An 18,124-nucleotide genomic window follows, 5' to 3' on the forward strand; every position below is an offset into this window, starting at 1 on the left:
CTGCATGTCACCAGCATGTCACCAAGTGCCAGGCCCTGTTCTCAGAGCTTTAAATGTGCTGCCTTGTTTAATCCTCGGCACAGCCGGTGAAGTGAGTGACTACTATTAGCCCCCCTTTGCAGGTAAAGAAACTGTGGCCCGAGGTTAAGCAACCTGCCTAAGCTGGAGAGGGTGGGGATGGCAGAGTTAGGGGTGAGCTGGAGTCAGGCCTGGGCCCCCGCTACCCGTGTGGAGGTGCGGGTGCTGCCCCACCTGGCGGTGCACAGCCCACACACCTTGGGGTGAGGCCAGGCCAGCACTTGTGCCCCCACCCCCTGCCTGGAACAAGTCAAGCTACATTCTCAATTTCACATTAGTCTTTTATTATAATCATACTGAATGGGATCACTTTGCCAAGAGGAAAGTCAGTTCTTAAATCAATGAGTTATAGCATCAAGATGAATGAGAAAAAAGTGATAGATATAAATGGCAAGACGGAGTATTCCATAAATCAAGTGAATTGTGCCATTGTGAGAAAAATTATTATGGCAACTTCTACATCAAAGTGGCCTCAAGCCTGCGTATAGGAACTTTGTATTTTTTTAGCACTATAAAAGGAGAGCCTTTGAAGGGAGGGCTGGGGAAGCAGTTTTGGCCTGAGAGAAGGAAGCCTTGCCCGCTAGTTTCTGCCCTCAACTCTTCCCGGCCGCCTCTCCTGCCCCACGGCCTCACGGGCCATGCTCTGCACACAGGGGGCCGGGCCGGGGGCACATCTGCGGGGGAGCAGGGACGGTGGGGCCTCGTGGTGGGCTCCACAGGACAGCTGCCCCCAGTGGCAGGAGGAAGTCCTCCATCCACTCTTGTTCGGTCATGACCCCTGGGGGCAGCTTCTTAAAGAAACAGTAAAACAGAAATAAAAAGAATACATTTGGGTCAACTGTGGCAGGTTGTCATTCGGAGACACCAGAACTGTCACAGGATTTCCTAATCATTCGCCATCTCGCCCTTGGTCATGGTGAACAGTCAAACCCCCGAAGGAAGGATGAGAAGAGTCAGCGCAGGCACGTGCAGGGTGGGCAAATCACAGGAGGTCCTGGCTTACTGTTAGTCACATTCATTCCAAAGCGACAGTTTTTCTCTCCAGACTGCAGTTAGCAGTGAACACCAGCAGAAGGTCATCTTTGGAAGAATTATCCACATCAGGAAATGTTTTCAAGTTTTCTGTGGCCCCTTGGCATACACGCAGGGTAAGGCACAGTCATAATGATTTTCTCTCTCTAATCTGTGGCTCTCGTAGGCAATGTACACATACAGTATAACTCAAATTCCAAACTGATCTGAGGAATGCATGAACACAGGGGTAAGTATAAAAACAGAGGAGATATTGAAAATTAATCTAAGCTTTATGTATATAAACTTTAACTGCTAATAATCAAAGCACAAGAGGTTCCAATGATTACCACATTTTTGAAGAAAAACAAAAAGGTTTCATATATTCAGCATTTTAAAAATGTGCCATTACACGTAAGTACCTGATGAAGTAATAAAAAGCAACACAAATCCTTTAATAGCACTGTAACTAATAAAAATGCAAACAATGCTCGATTATGAAAAATAAAAACACATCACTTAGAAAAGGTGAGACAGTAATTCTATTCTCATACCCCACAAACATATGGGGGTAGAGGGCGGCTGTGTCTGCACCCAGCCGCCGGGGGTGTCTCTCCTCTGAGGGGTGGGCAGTGTGGGGGGGGGCCACAGAAGCAACACCTCTGAGTGACCGACTGGTTCCGGGTGGCACCAACTCAGAAGCACAGAACAGAGGACCCACCCCCGCGTGCAGGCAGGGCTGGGAGGTTGCTGTGATGGTTAGGTGGGGAAGGAACCTAGAGCGTGTTGGTGTGCCGGGTGTCCAGTGGCTACCGTGGGGCCAGTGACACTCCGCCGCCCTGACTCCAGCTCTCAGGGCACAGTGATGCTGAAAGCGAGCAGATGACTGTGGCTCAGCCCCCAGGAGACAGCCAGTTCCATGGCCCTGCCCAGTCTGTCTTGGAGCCCAGACGAGGATAGCTCCCCACTTCCAGAACTGAAGACACTGGCACCTTCCCAAGCCTTTGAGAGAAAATAATGACAACTGTGCAGCTGCAAGGCCACTCACTCCGGGCACCTTGGGAGCTTATGAAGTATCACTGACGGGTCATACACGTGGCAGCAACCGACTCAGTGAGCCACCCCAATGGGGTGAGGAGCCCGCCACTCCGGGCCAGGAGCTGGAACCAATGTGCACACCTCCACACACGTGTGGTTGTCCTCACCTCACACGCTCGTGTGTTAGGGGGCTTCCTCACTGGAGTTTTAAGAACAAGCTGCAGAGCTGATCAGAATGCCCTCTCAAGTCCTCCCCATTTTCTCGGAGAAGTGGGAGGCCCTGTTACTACCACCTTTGTCCACAGAGAAGTCACGGTTAGCGGTGGCAGGAATGCCACAGCGCCCACCCCCCCACAGGCAGCTGTTTAGTACCTGCTGTCATGAGGGCTCCCACTGCCCAGAGGCCTCGCTGTCCACACAGGAGAAGCCCAAAGAACCAGTCTCCCCAGGGCAAGCAAGGTCTGCTTAAAAGGACCCCGTTCTCTGGCGTGCAAGATGCTAAAAGGTGAAATATGATTGTTTAAGGGGGGCAGTGATAACCAGAGTGATCTGGCCAGAGGCTTGCAAATGTATTTAACGAACGAGGAGTCTCAAGGCCATCACACCTGAATGAGCCCTAAGTTTAGAGCAGCGTCTGAGAATCACTGTCCCTTTCTGAGCGGTCAGTAATGAATGGTTTCTTCCCAGCCCTGAACCCACTGGTCCTTTGCACGGCATTTGGCTTTGCCCTGTGACTTCCCAAGGGAGAAATGACATGGGCTGGCACACCAATTTCCAGAGAGAGTGTTCTGGACATCAGTGTGCCTGCGCCTGAGGCTCCGAGGGAGGAGACCCGAAACCAGCTCTTCTTTCTTCTCCTAGACAACACTGAGGGTGATTCCACACCTCCCAGCTGGGGAGCAGAGGACAGAGGAAAGGCCACTGGAACCGTGGTTTGGCTTTCCTGGTGGCGTGGTCCTGGGCACCTACTGCAGCTCCCTCGGAGTGAGGGTGCGGCAGGTTAGGGGAGGCTGGAAAGCCTGTCTGCACTTCGGTGACCAGCAGTCTGTGGGCCGGGTGGCCATCTGCTTTTCTCTAAAGGGTTCTGTGGGCCGTCCCGGTGCCACGTGCATGCTGGGAAAGCAGCGATGGTTTCAGAGGGCTCTCCACTGCGGGGAGCCTCAGCGGGGCGCAGTGGCTGCTGGGAGGTGCGTGGCCTGGGCACTGTGGTCAGAAGTCCAGGTGGCTCACGATGGTGAAACCAGAGTCCTTGCTGTTGCTGCTGCTGTCGTCGTCGGGGCTGGAGCTGGGGTTGCTGGAGGATGCCGAGGCCGGGCCCATCAGGGGGTCGGAGAAGACCAGTGGGGAGCGGGCCAGGGCCTCACCTTTCCCAGATGTGCTTCTGAGGGTGCGAAGAGGCTGGGCCTGGCTGGAGAAGGATGCCCTGGCGCTACCTCCCTCATCTTCTTTGGAAACCAGGATGAAGTCGTCTGCGCTCCCTCTGTCTGCATGCCCTGGTGCTTCTGACGAGGCCTGTGAAGTACAGTCAGAAGTTCAGGGGGTGAGAGAAGACACCAGGAAAAGGACGGAGCAGAGTGGAGGCCCGGACAGTGGGGAGCGCTCCACGAAAAACCAGGCTGCCTTGCCCTATGCTCTTCGGTGGAAAGACGCAGTGTTCTGCCTGCTTCTAAGCCCAGGCGCTTCCCAGTGGCTCAGGGCCGGCCCCTTGGAAGCTGAATGCTGGTTTCCCAGGGGAACAAAGGAAACCTCCTGCGTGATAAGTTGTTGGGAGAGGCAGGCTCGGGAGCCAGTCAGCAGGTTACAGACAGAATCCCTCCCAGCTTAAGGTGGCACCCTGCTGTGCACATCACTGGTCCTCCTGGGGCTTCAATCCCCTCATCCGTGAAATGGGGACAGGACAGCATCTTGGTCCTAGTGTGCGGTCACCATGCGGAGAGATGATGTGTGTGGACGTGAGTCCTCTCTGAGGACCGGCTCCCTAATGTGAGCCCCAGATCCGGAGAGAGTTTCCGACTTGCTCAGAGGAGAGCATGGGGAGTGGGGCACATACTTCCTCTCCTCCAGATCTCAGCCCTAGCTCATCCTGGGTATGCACCTGGGGGGCCTGGGGACAGTGGTGGTTAATTGGCAGGTTCTCCAAACATGGAGACCAGGAATGGAGACTGCCAAGTACATGCCAAAAAGCATAGCAATGGAACTGCCTCACAATTATTTCCCTCCTGTCTAAGCAATTATAACTGGTGCTTAGTTTTTTAACTAAAGATGACATTCATGAATACCAGCAAAGATTCTGAGTTAAGACCAGAGGCGCTCCTGCCTCCCCTGGGATGGGAGTAAAGCCACAAGACGTCCCAGCGCCAGTGGGCAGAAGCAGCTCCCACCCCCGTGCTGAGGTGAGCTTGCGTGGTGCTCACACTGGCTCTCCCACCTGCCCACTGTCCCCACACTGTGGGGAGGGACTGGGGCAGAAGCCTATGTCTAGTGAGATGTACAGAGGCCCTTGGCCAGAAGGGCTTCCCTGGGTCCTCCAGCTTCAAGACTGGTGTGGCCAAGGTCACCTCTGAGCTGTGGGCAGAGCCTGGGACAGGAAGCCGGCCACACTTCCAAGGGATATCTGGGCCTGGCTGATGCGTCCCTCTCTGGATCTCACGTTCTCCTGGGGGACATGGTGGGGGGTGAGTGGGCAAATAATGGCTGGGGGGCACTCCGACAATCCATCCACCCTTAACACTGAACAGGAGGATGGAAATAGAATTTGCCTTTAAGACTTCGGTACTGAAACAGGCCTTAAGGCTCTTGATTCAACACATTAATTCCTATAAATCTGAAGAGACTGTGCAGAGTGCACAATACTCTGGCAGGAGCAGACGCAGTCACAAATGGCGCTAGGGCAGTTTGGTAGAGAAAGACTGTCCTTTTCCACCCCCGTTACTACCCTCTGCACAGTGCACCCGACCAGGGCCATACCGCCTTTGGGGAGGCTGGGAGGGACACCTGGGGGGCCTGTCCCCCACACACATGCTCGTGGGGTGCACCTAAGGCTGTACGGGACCTCAGCTTGGGCGCCTTCCTCCAATGTGGCGACACTTTGCTCTCATGACTGTTGTCCTGTTCACTGTTCGTGTGACCCGTGGGTGCCTGTGCTGGGAACGGGTAAGTTCTCACAAGTATGGAAACCAGGCCTGACAACTCAAGTCCAATGAAGTTCTCAGGTCAGCAAATTTGCTGCTGTGTTTAGGTCTCTTTTTGTAGTATTTTTACACTTTCAACTAAAAGAATCATGCTAAATTTTCAATAAACTTGTCAATTAGAAATGGGTGGGGCTCAACAATATTTGAGTAAATAAATGGTAACTGAAAAATTAAACTATGCAGGGAGGGAGAATTAGAAGGAATTAATCAAGTTAAACATGCAATTTTAATGGATTCATGTTGGTGAAAATGTGGCTCAAAACGCTCCATGAAAACTTCTTCTTAAAGCTCATGAACTTGACCACTCAGGGTACTCATCACTGGAGAAGAGTACTTTTCTCAAAGAGTACTCGTAAAATGAAAAACACCCCCATTTGAAAAGATTATTTTGCCTTTTTAAAAATCATAAAAAATAATTCACAAGCATCTGGATGCTAGCGTTTGAGAAAATTACTTAGATGAGATTTTGCTAATGTTCATTTTTCAAGACGAAACTTTGTAAGCCATTCAAAAGAACATTATTGGGGATTTTCAGCCCCATCAGATAACGCCCGGCGAGTGGCGCGCAGGCGCAGGAGTGCGCTGTGCGGGGACAAGGGGACAAGGGTACAATGAGTCAGTCTGGCAAACTGTGTGCCTCTTTGGCCTTCGTTTTCTCACTGGTAGAACGAGCAGGCAGGACTAAATGCATGAGGAATCTCTCTGCTCTTTCCTAAGTGGAAAATTCTGTGATTTTATGTTAGAACAAATCACACACCATGCTGAGACCTGAGAGCAGGGGCCAGCACATGCGGCCCGGGGGCCAAATCCAGCTCGTGTGGCTCTCAAGCTGCGAATGGCTTATACATTTTTAAAGAGTTGTAAAAACCAACCAGCCAACAAACACATAAATGAACCAACACACCAGACACAACATCTAGATGACAGAGACCATCTGTGGCCTGCTATCCCTAGAACATCACGATCTGACCCTTTACAGAAAAAGTTTGCTGACCTCTCCGCCTTCGAGGACAGACATTAATGAGAAGTTCTTCTCAACAAAGGCAAAACGGTCCCAGCCAAGTGAGCTACACCCACAGTAGGAGAGCACAGACAGCACTTCCCATGCTAAAGGGGCAAGGGGGGATTGGCTGCAGCTGACAGACCAGCGGTGGAGGCAGAGGTCTGGCTTCCTCACACCACACAGTGGGGTGGGCAGGAGGTTCAGGCCAGAGTTGCTGCGTGCAGGTGTGGAGGTCGTGCACCACACGACTCCAGGAGACACTAGCCTAGTTATTAGCACAGTGAACAGGCCGCCCTGGGGCCCGGGAGTGAACAATCTGCAGACAGGCAGCAGCCCTGGCTTAGGCCACTGGCGGTGTTTCACAGCTGAAGTTCACACACAGTAATAATCTGAAGTGACCTGAGGAGGATGCTTGTTATTCGTAACTTTGAGGAACTTATGTGGCTGTGTCCCAGTCAGCGTGATACTGCTCATCAGAGCTTGTGTACCTGCGTGGTAGCCCCAGGCATCTGGCTGCCCTGGCCCTGGCCTTGGCCCTGGCCCTGGCCTTGGCCTTGACCCTGGCCGCTGGAGCAGTAGTGGTCATCGGAGATGGTGATCTGCTCGTTCTCCTCGGCTTCCAGCTGGCTCTGGTTGAAACGCAGGGAGCCTTTTAGAATGTCTTTGATCTGTTTTCAAGGAAAAAGAAAATAAATGAAAAAGATAAATGAGTTTGTTTTTAAATGCTAGCTAAATCTCTGGTATATTTAAACTAGACTTGCCATTGACAATTTTTAATACTATAGATATCAATGTATCAGCATAAGAAAGAAATAGCAGAGAAAAATCCAAGTCTATTGATAAATGCCACTGACTTACTAAGGACCAAGGAAAATTTAAGTCTCAATAGCCAGGTTCTCACAGGGTCAGACACGTGTGTCACGTTCTTGGCCGTGAAGGCAGGAAGCACTGTTTGCCTGCACAGCCCACCCCCTGAATGGCCCCACGAACAGCTCCTGAAGGGCTACACCCCAGCTGCTAGCATCACAGGCAGACACCTGAGAGCAGCACACTGTTCTTGCTGACATTCCTGTTCCAAGTCGCCCTTTAAAGGGCGAGAGGGTCACCAAAATGTGACCCTTGAGGGCCTGGGGCCTGTGGAAGGCAGTGTTCACGACTCGTACTCCAAGGATGGCGGTGTCTGTGGAGGTGACTGAACATGATGCTGGACCACATGGCACCAGCTGCGGGTGAGGATCGAACAGAACGGGCGTGGTGACAGGAAGGAGCAGGGTGGGAAATGGAGAACCAGTGTGGGCTGCAGGCCAGTCAGACATGCTCACCAGACAGCAAGGGCACAAGGAGGGGGGAGTCCGCAGGGGCCCTGTCTGGGGGGCTGAGGGGCTGCGGCTCTGATGTCACGGTCATCCTTGCCCTAGGGTGCCCTCCCCAGGGGGGACAGCAGTGGCCAGTGGGACACACGGTCAGATCAAGAAACATACCTGTTTCAACCCTGCCAGGGAAACCAGAATTTGATCTTCTTTTTCCAAATTTTCTTGTAATATCACATCTTGAATGTTTACTGAAATAGAAGAATGACATTTTATAACTAACGCTCTGCGCTGAGTATGACTTACCTGCTGCTGCACCGTAAACTTCAGACAACCTTGGGAATTTTTCTGCCAAGTGCCACAGCAACTATTCCCACCAAGGATGCTCTGCGAACCGCAGATGGGGCCGGTGCCGGGTGCAGCAGAGGGGCGTGCTGAGCTGGCTGTGCACGGCCTTCCTGCCAGCATCACACAAATGCGTTCTTGTAATGACACAGGTCTTCACTTCCACAGAGACCAGGCAACTTGCTGACCTACCACGTGGGGAACAGCCTGGGGCTCAGCCAACCCCCCAGGAGGAAGGGTTCAGCCTGGGCCTCCCTCCCACACTGCCTCCCAGTTCTGTGAAGCTAGTTTGCCTTACTCTCTAAAGACCAGCTCCTCCCAGGTGACTGAAACTACCAGAGACACCATCTTTAAGGATTGAAACAGTGAAGCATAGTGTCAGCTTAACAGAGTAGTGAAAATAAAAGGACAAACTCGTGGCACTCCAGGCTGCCATCAGGCAGCGATGCCTACGGAGTCGGCACCGCTCGGCCCAGGGCCTCCACAGGAGTGGTTTCTGACCCCGAGACGTCCTCCTGTCCTGACCTGATCTGAGGGCTCCGCCCGGCCAGCTCTGCCCACCCATCGTGCTCAGCGTCCCACCAACCTGCCCGCCGACAGGTTCAACACTCCGTGGTCCTTAGCCTCCCACTCCTCCCACCCGCCTGTGGACGAACACAGCCCTATTGGTGAGGTGGCTCTAGGGGCAGGATTCTCAGGGCAGCTCAGAGGGAGGAGCGGGAGCCCTCTCCCCCAGGGCTACGCAGAACGTGTGTGTGTGTGTGTGAACTTAAACACGCTTTACAAAAGATACTGATACTCACACCAGTTTGAGAATCACTCTAACAAACAGGCTCACCATCCATTAACATCTACTTTCTTATTTTTTGTGCCCTCAAAAAACGCTCCATTTATAAGGTCCTATAGACCACATTCTTCGTCATGTACTCATGAGGTTGTCCCACTGTCTTCTCTGGCCCCCTTAATTCCATGTGTGCCCCCAAGGGCCACCAGAGCTATGTATTGCCCCTTGCTCGCTTTCTGCTGCCTGTGGGAGAGATAGGGCCAGTGCACTGCTCCCCTGGCCTGGAGGCCACACCCCCAGATCCCCACAGACTGGCTCTTCCTCTTTGCTCAACTTTCTGCTCCCAGTGCTGCCTCCTCCGAGCAGTCTTCCTGCCCACCCAAACTAAAGTAGCCCAAGCCACCCTCCAGTCTCTACTAAGTCGTCCCTTCTACTACATTGATAATAAGCACTTGTGACATCCTGACATTGTCATGTGTGTTTGCCAGGTTTTTTAAAAATTTATTTTTTAAAAAAATATTTTATTTATTTATCTTTAGAGGGGAAGGGAAGGAGAGAGGGAGAGAAATATCAATGTATGATTGCCTCTCATGTGTCCCCTGCTGGGAACTGCCCTGCAACCCAGGCATGTGCCCTGACTGGGAATCGAACTGCGATACTCTGGTTTGCAGGCCCGTGCTCAATCCACTGAGCTACACCAGCCAGGGCTGTTTGCCAGTTTATTTGTTGTCCCTCTGCCCCAACAGGACATAAGCTTCCAGCCTTTAGAATAATTCCTGGTGCCTTTCAAGTACATAATGAGTATTTACTGACTGAATGAACAAACATGGAAAAACACTCCTGGAACTTGCATTTCAAAACTCTCCTATCCTAAATATTTCCAAACGGCATTTCCAGTAAGAGGCGAGGCAAGGACTGATACCATTGACTGTGAGTCCAGCTCGAAAATGTCTTAGAATCCTCACTGAGAGCAAGTCTGTACACCGTGCTGACAAATCCTCTTACAGACTGAGCAGAAAAGCAGCAGCTTTTATTTATTCAGAAAATGTGACTGTTGTTTCTCACTAATAGAAAGGCCTGCTCTGAAACGAGAGCAAGATGAATGGGAAAAAAGTAATAGATATAATTAGAGAGCGAATGTTTCTGGTTTCCGTAAAAGCCTGTGACAATTTGTTCTCTCTCAATAAAACACACACACACACACACACAACAACCACTCAACAAGACATTAATGACAACTGCAGAGAATTAATAAGAAACAGTTGTGTAGGTCTTTTAGTGGACAGAGAAGGGTTACTTCTACTTTGTGACTGCTGTGGTCTCAGGCAGGGCTCTGAAGGCCTGAGGGCAGCCGGGGGCAGCAGGGTGCACAGCAGCTGGGCAGTTTGGTAAAGCAGTAGGTTCTGCTGGAGGTGGGACGGATTTCAGCAGGGCCAGCAGACAGACAGCTCCCAGCCCCTGGAAGGAGGCCACCTAGTGGACGCAGGAACACTAGCAGGTCTGCAGGAGGCATGGGGGCTTCCCAGGTCTGAGGACCTACAGAAGGGAGGCCTTTGGAGACACACCTGGCAAGCCAGAGGGCCAGGAAAAGAGGAGATCTGAAACAACCACACGTGGCGTCTCCTGCCTGCCCCTTGGACAGTCTGCTGTGGAAGCCAGAGCGTTTGGCTGAATTACCTAGCTCCTGCCCCCAGCGTAATGGAGGGGCCCAGAGGCAGCAGCAAGGACCACAGGCCTTTAGGGTCATAGGCTACAGGTCTACGGGGCAGCATGTGGCTCCAGTGGGGACAAAGGCCCAGAGGTACGCAGCAGTGGAGCTCTCCTTAGAGGTCAGCGAGGACCCAGAAGCACTCAGAGGCCTTCCTAAAACACCACCCCGGAATCGTGACACCATCCGGGCAAGGAGAAGGGACAGAGGCTCTGCGGGCGTTTGTTTGGATGGGGTGGTTAACCTGTGAGAAAATGAGTAACCTTTAATTGGCAAGTTTAAGCCTTGGACGGGCATCAGTGGGAAGGGAACTTCAGAACAAGATTTCCACACACCGGGGTTGAGGAGTGTACATTTATTATTCCACCACAGGAGTGTCAGTGCCCTGAACAGAGAAGCCGTGCCCTCCCTCGAGTGGGTGCCCTATTTGGTGTGAGCTGGCCCAGTGCTGATGCCTGCAGGGGCAGGCTGAGAGGGGAGGGCTGGAGAAGGCAGCAGGTCTGAGTGTACTGGGAGAACGGAACAAGGCTTGTCTTTCACTACAGGCTAGGTGGGAATGATGGTCCCTGTTCTAATGGCCACTCTCCCATGCACTCCTTTGATAAGGGCATGAGCTGCCAACAAGCCCAGATCCGTACGACTGCACTGTCTCTTGGGTCTAAAGAGGTGGCAGGGCTGCTGGTGGGCTGCTGAAACTGCACCCTCCACCCCTTCCTCACCAACACGTCTCAGATTTTATTCAGGGCAGCCCTGTGCACACCTTCTCTTTCAGCCAAGGTTGGTCATGTGACACAGCTCTGGCCAATGAAGTGTAAGAGAAGTCCCAGTATAAAGCTACTGGAAAGGTCCTCATATGGGACAGACTCATATAAGGACCTTTGGGCCTGCACTGTCCCCACTTTTGCTGCCTCAAGTGTTGGCAGGAGCTCGACAAGTCATCTTGCGAACATGCAGATGATGGACACAGCGTCAGGAATGTGGGCGGAAGGCCAGAAGGAGCCTGTGGCACTGGGCCCATCTTGGGGCTGTTACACCTGCTTGGAATGCCTGCCTCTGGGTTTCTTTTATTTACTGTTTTTTCTTTTATAAGAAAAAATAACCTATTGGTTTATTTACTGTTTTTTCTCCATTTCTGTTATTAGCAGCTATTTTAGTTTCAAGGTATTACAAACTGGGTGATTGAAAATAAGAAAAACGTATTCACAAGTACATTTGTGAAGCTGTTAAGTCGAAAGTCAAGGTGTTGGCCCTTCCCAGAGTTTGGAGGTTGTCCACAACCCTTGGGCTGTGCCCTTGGCTTTGTCTCCATCATCACCTGGATTCTCCCTAAGTGTCTGAGACCAAAGTTCCCCCTTTAGAGAAGGACACCTGTCCTTGGATTAGGGCCTACCAAAACCCAGTATGGCTGCATCTCGACTTGGTTGCATCTATAAAGGCTCTACTTCCAAACAAGGTCACATTCACGGGTTCCAGGTTGACATGAATTTGGCCGCAACACTACAGGACACAGTGCAGCAGCCAACCTGCCTGTTACCTAGGATGCACACCCTCCAGCTCCCCGAATGAGCAGGGCCAAGGCAGCCCCACCAACCCTCTCCTGCAAGTAGACTGTCACTCAGGGCCCAGGCTGGCTCCAGCCTGTGTGCCACCCACACCCAGGTTGGGTGGTGGGGACCAGGGGAGGAGGGCGGGTGCAGAGCCCAGAACCTTGGTATCATCAACACTGGACCCTCAGCCAGAGATTCTTAGACCTTAATGATGAAAACCAGGACCATCTCCCCTGAAAACCCACATACACATAAAATGTTCACTTCATTTTAAGGAAAACCTCTGCTATAATCAACGAGGCTAACTAGTCTCACTGTAAGAAGTCCAGAGTACAGAAATCCAAGAGAAAACAAAGAGCATCTTCAGGGGCTGTTTTCAATACAAGAATTTTCATTTTACTAAGTACTTTCCATGTACTTTGCCTGCCCAGTTCCACTACATGGTGATTTAAGGCAGCCCTTATGACCATTCGATTAATATATAACCTCTCAGTAAAAAAATCTGCTTCAAGTAAGTTGCAGATAAAAACAGAACATAATCATGCCGTTTCATGCTTTAAACTATTAAAGGCAGAAAGGTGAAATGTTTAAATTTTCAACACAATGCACGTTTTCCTTTATAGAAAAAAGCGAACGAATACATCATGTCTCCTCTTGTTTCTGTGGAGCGGGGAGACTGTGTTCTTCAGACCCCTCCTATTTCAGCGCTGTGCAGTATAAACGCCGGGGCCCTCGGACCGAAGGGGAAAGCCTGACACAACCACTAAGCACCTCTGTGAAAATCACACGAAAGTCTCATCAGCACAATCCCACGGTGACTCCACTAGTTTTAACGAAACGTCACTGCCGCAAAAACAGGTCTCTAACTCTAAGGGTAATGGGAACGGCACACAAACTATGTCTTCGATTTCTTAAAAACCCGATTTTCCTCACGACTGGACTGGAAGTGTTTTCATTCAAGTGGCTGTTTAACAGAAGCCTGTATTCATTGGGAGGGTAGAGGAAAGGGACCAAAACAGAACCAACCCCTGCCACTGGTGGTGATGGAACTGGGCCAGTCCCTTAACCTCCTTGGGTTGCCCGATGGGCAACCACAGAACTTCCTCGCGGGACTACTGTGAAGAACATGAGCACAGCACCTCACCCACCGCAGGAGCTCAGGACCCAGACCCTTTCATGCCCATGTGGTCACACTGCTTCACATGAGCATCCCGACAACCATCCTGGACGAGGGCCGTCATCCTCGTACAGAAAAGGGTACCCGGGCTCAGAAACGCCAGGTCTGTTAGTTGCAGTCTCACGACCGGAAGCGGCAGAGCTAGGATTAAACTCCTTCCTGATCACCTGCATCCACAGCCTCCTTCCACAGTGATGTGTGTGGCAATGATGGAGGGGCGGAGGTCTGCGGAGGCACAGACAGCATCTCGATCACCTTGAGATGGTAGTGCCCTTTATCTGGTGGTCAGCCAGAAACAGGAAGTCACCTACGGGCAAAACAGACTGCCCAGTCATCTTGACCAGACCTTCAGGGGCCCTGGCACTAGCGTCAAATAGTTCAGGCTTTGATGACCTTGTGCGGTGACCTGTGTGTCAGGAAGATGGGAGTAACACCTGTCTCCGAGGGTTGTTTTGGAGGGTTACACGAGATAATCGGAGTGGCCCACTTCTCACACACTGTCTCACTATGCCTGTTACTGCTCAGAATGTCTTTCTCCTTCTCCAATACCCTGAATACGTGGATCCTGCTGTCTGAGGTTCTCACATCCCTGGGAGAGATTTAGTTATTCTGACCCCTGTCGACCTCATAAAAGGACACTCCCAGACTCTAAAGAAATACGTAGCCTATTGCAAAACAGAGGGGTCACCTGTAGAGCTGACCTTGGGTCACATGCATGGCCAGAGTGGCAGTGGTTGAAGAGGTAGCCACCAGTCAAGGGGAGGGGGCAGACCTATCACTTGTCACTTTTCACTTTGGCTGGACCACTGGGATCTCTGTTCACAGAGAAGGCAGGCTCACAAGAAGACTGTAGGCACCAAGTTCACCCTTTAATACATGGTGTGTACCTCTGCGTGTCCCTGCAAATGCCACTCCCCTTTTGGACGGCCCTCTTCTCCTCTTCCCAGGAGGGAATGTCACATCCCTCCCTGTCTTTAAACTGCACTCAAGGACCAGCTTCCCATTGACAGTCTCCCCTCTGAAAGAACCTACTGTTGGCTCTCTCCAACATGTACTGTGGGACTCTCGTCTTTACTTTTGAAACCGTAACAGAGATAAAGCTCAAAGACTAAATGCTTCCTGAAACTGCCCAGGTCTGTGTGGCCAATCCTGGTCCATTTTGGACCAAGGTCATTTGGTCCAAATGTGGGGGGGCCCTGCTCACTCTATCCTGATTACTTCAGAGCCCCACCTGCCCCGCCAATGTTTCTGAGACCACCGGTGCCCTGTGAGGACCTTGGTTTGCTTCGTGTGAAGCTAAGTGTCACTTTCGTATTTCTGATGAGACATTCTCTGTCGCTCTCTCTCCCTACTTTGAGGTTTTACTCACCTCTTTCGAACACATGGAGCTCAGTTTCACCACTTCACCCCGCCCTCCACCTACTTCTCCCAGCACCTGTTCTGTACACCAGAGAGCAGGTGCTTAGTAAGTATCGGCTGAATGACCAATGTGAGGCTTTCCCAGCAGCATTCGGGCTGATTTTTAGCTCCTGAGAAGCAGATGTAGTGAGATATTTCTCAGATGAAGAATGAAGGGATACTAATGTGGTGATTGAGAAGTCTCGGGGGAGGGGGAGGGAAACAACGTTCATCAAATGAGTCAAAGTACTGAGTCAATGGAGGGCCGAGAACTGAGTCAGGCACTTCATGCTCAGTTTTTTTCTTAAAAAGTGAAGAGCAGATTACACAAAAAAATATAACCAAGGGTCCTGTTTTGTAGCCACCTGTCAGAATGGCTGAGAATCCTAAACTCAGCACTGGGAAAGAAGTGACACTTAGGCCAAAGGAGGCCAGGCAAATGTGTGCATTACTCTTACAAAGCTTTCTGGCCCTGGCCAGGTAGCTCAGTTGGTTAGAGCGTTGTCCTGATATGCCAAGGTTGCAGGTTCGATGCCCAGTCAGGGGCACATACAAGAATCAACCAATGAATGTATAAATGTGAGGAACAACATATTTCTTTCAATCTTCTTCTCTCTAAAATCAATTAAAAAAAAAGGAGAGTCTTCAGGCCAACAAACAGTTCTCTTAAGTAAATTGGGTGTAGTTAGCATAGAGCTCCAAATCTTCACTGGTCTCTGTATTCTCACAGGGTTTACCGTCCTGACAACCAGGGTAACGGAGCATGACTTCTCACAGTAAAATCATCTAGTCAAATGAGATCCTTTGAACCGTGTTTAAGATGGGTGTGTGTGTGTGTGTGTGTGTGTGCGCGCGTATACATATATATATATTTGTATGTAACAGAGAATTTCAGGCCATAAATGTTTTGCTGATATAAGGATCTAATGAAAGTTAGGTGCCACTCCTCAATCGGAATTAAAAAATGGCCCTTGGCCTTCTTTACTGGGGCTTCTCCCCCAACCCTGACCCCCAAGATCTTAAGCTCAGCTTGACATGTTTGTGGTGGCCCCATCTTTTGTCTAGTGGGTCATTAACTGGAGAGGACAGGGACTGGAGGGCTTGGCGAGGCACCCTGGTACGGACAGATGAAAATGAAAACAGGCCATGGGGTCAGACAGTTTAAGAAAGATAAAAAAAACTGGGTTCTTCTCATGGAGGAGCATGTAGGGAAATGGGAGAAAGCCAGAAAATGAAAATAAAGCGATGGAAGATGCTGGTCTGCACTGAGGTCATGTGATGCCTTCACCTTGTGGTGTCTTAGCCTGGAAAAAGAGAAGTCGGCGTAAGCTGTGCTAAATTTTCCTGAACAGGTGTAGGGCAGGTACAAGGAAGACGCTGACCAGCTGTTCCAGGGCTTCTGATAATAAAACTCGGGCAGCCAGGGGACTGCGACTAGAATAGAGCAAGTACAGAAAGGCCAAAAAGAACTGACTTTCGGGGTGAAGGCTACATCAGAGCTCCAGGGCAGGTGTGAGTTCTCTGTCCACAGACTTCAGCTGTGCGTGTGCTTTGAGCATGGGTTTAGGAATACACTGAATTGTACCCAAAGAATTTTAAGTTCTGTTGTTCCTTGCTGCTCCTACTCTGTGATGGGCCAGTAGCATCAGGTCGCCTGGGGGCTGTTGAAATGCAGGACTCCAGGCCCCAGTTCAGACCCACTGAATCAGAATCTGCATTTCTCCCCGATACTTCTACAGAGGACTCTGCCACCAAAATTAGATGCAGTACTTCAGACCACGAACAGCTCTTATCACAGTGTGGCTGACAAGGAGAGAGCTGTCAGGGACCACATTTTCTCTGTTTTTCAAATGTCACCAGTTAATTGCCCTATTGAACATTTTCAAAGACATCCGTTGAAAGTTGTTTTTATAAACATTAGAAAATCAGATTTATAAAGTTCTCGCAGAGGCAAATAAACTAATTTTCCAAACCGGCCTCCTCTTACAGTTAATTTGTGCATAAATATTATGACAAGTGTAAAATCATTAATGGCATGTGCAATAAAACAGCAGGGGAGCTGAAATCCAGCGACTGATTCAAGGGTGGCCTCAGCAGACGCATCAGTGAAAGAGGAGCCCAGGACTGGATTTGGGTCTGGACTCCTGGTGCCAGCTGGCTGTCACTCATCCCTCCCTGGCCTTGGTTTCCTCATCTGTGCAATGAAGAGCAGCTGGGATGGCTTTCAAAGCTTCTGCATCTTTACCACTCTAAGATCCTATGGCGGGCTCTAGACGAGAGCACAGGAAACCTGATTTCTCTGAAGTCACTGCGTTTAACCCAGCCATTGTTTGTGTGAACCACCAATGAAAGGACAAGCTGCTGGAAACCAGTGTCCAAATACCAAACAAATGATGGAAATACTGCCCCTGGGAGCAGGCAGGTGCGGGCCCTGGTGGCCAGCAGGGCGAGCAGCTCAGGCTCTCTGCAAACAGCTGGCAGCTCAGCCCCACTGCTCACAGATCAGAGAAGTGCAGGCTCCTCGCCCACGTGCGATTGCGTGTTAAGTACGGCAAATCTAAAAATAGCCTGAGCTCAGCCCCGGGGATTAATACAGCGCTGTCAGTGTCTTTCAACTCGACTACGAGGGTGACAAGAAAGGGAGTAACTATAGCAACAGAAAAATGAACACAGAAAGTGTTCTGAAATTGACAGGAAAAGTTTAGACCTCATAGAAAAACCACTTATTTTTAATTCCTGCCTCTAAATCTTTGAATTCAAATAGTTCAATTCTGTGGAGGTAATAAAATTAGAATTTTGATAAAACAAATACTCTTTCAGTTGTGGATTCCAGATCTACAAGGAAATATTTCTAACCTGTCAAATCATCCTTAATTAAGGGACAATCTGAATAAATACCTTTATATAATTTTTAACTGAGAAGCTTTCCTCTATATTTGTTCTATCAGTTATAATAATAGTCTTGAGCCACACTTGACATTTTAAAATTATTACTACATGTCTGATGAAAGTGTGGGGTGATACAGAACGCTCTAGAAATGAAAGGAACTGAGGGGACATCATGAACGCTGGAGGAAGTTTTGGAGGCAGGGCCCACGGCTCTGCTGTGGCCCAGCGCAGGGTGGGGGTCGGCCCTGCTCGTGCCAGTGCCGCGCGTCATTCGTTCTGACTGGGTGTCCTCACGCACGGGCTCATACACGTAACCCTTGAGTCCACACATCCAAACCCCAGCACCCTTTAGCATCCTTTGATGAAGGAACATGCGTTAGGTGTCGGGAAATGTGGCCCAGCTCTTTCACAGACTAGTTGTGGGGCCGAGACAAGTCGCTCCTCAGCCTCTGGTCACGGCTGGACTAGTTGCTCAGGATCCTCCCTGAGAAGGGCTGTCAAGAGTTAAGGGGAATTCGGAGAGGATTTGTGCTGATACCCACTCCAGGCTACGCCCTGTGCTGGACTTTAAAATACATTGTATCTTGGCAGTCAACTGGCAAGACAGATAATTTTATCTCCACTTTATATGAGAGGATACAATCA

At 50.5% G+C, this 18,124-nt stretch overlaps 1 protein-coding gene across 4 annotated transcripts in view; it reads right to left on the reverse strand.

Annotated features, from left to right (window-relative positions):
* Positions 1-341: 341 nt before the first annotated feature.
* Positions 342-18,124, reverse strand: part of TBC1D5 (TBC1 domain family member 5) — a 476,007-nt gene continuing 458,224 nt past the window's right edge. For all 4 annotated transcript variants that reach the window (XM_037061363.1, XM_037061360.1, XM_037061361.1 and 1 more), the window contains 3 exons: positions 7,803-7,882; positions 6,810-6,989; positions 342-3,639 (listed from right to left, as the gene is read on the reverse strand). In XM_037061363.1, the coding sequence (XP_036917258.1) occupies positions 3,337-3,639; positions 6,810-6,989; positions 7,803-7,882 (563 nt within the window). In that variant the 3' untranslated portion in view covers positions 342-3,336. The remainder of the gene's footprint in view (positions 3,640-6,809; positions 6,990-7,802; positions 7,883-18,124) is intronic.

The sequence above is a fragment of the Sturnira hondurensis genome, unplaced genomic scaffold, assembly GCF_014824575.4.
Source record: "Sturnira hondurensis isolate 20B ecotype Veracruz unplaced genomic scaffold, ASM1482457v3 Scaffold0013299, whole genome shotgun sequence".
Lineage (NCBI taxonomy): Eukaryota > Metazoa > Chordata > Mammalia > Chiroptera > Phyllostomidae > Sturnira > Sturnira hondurensis.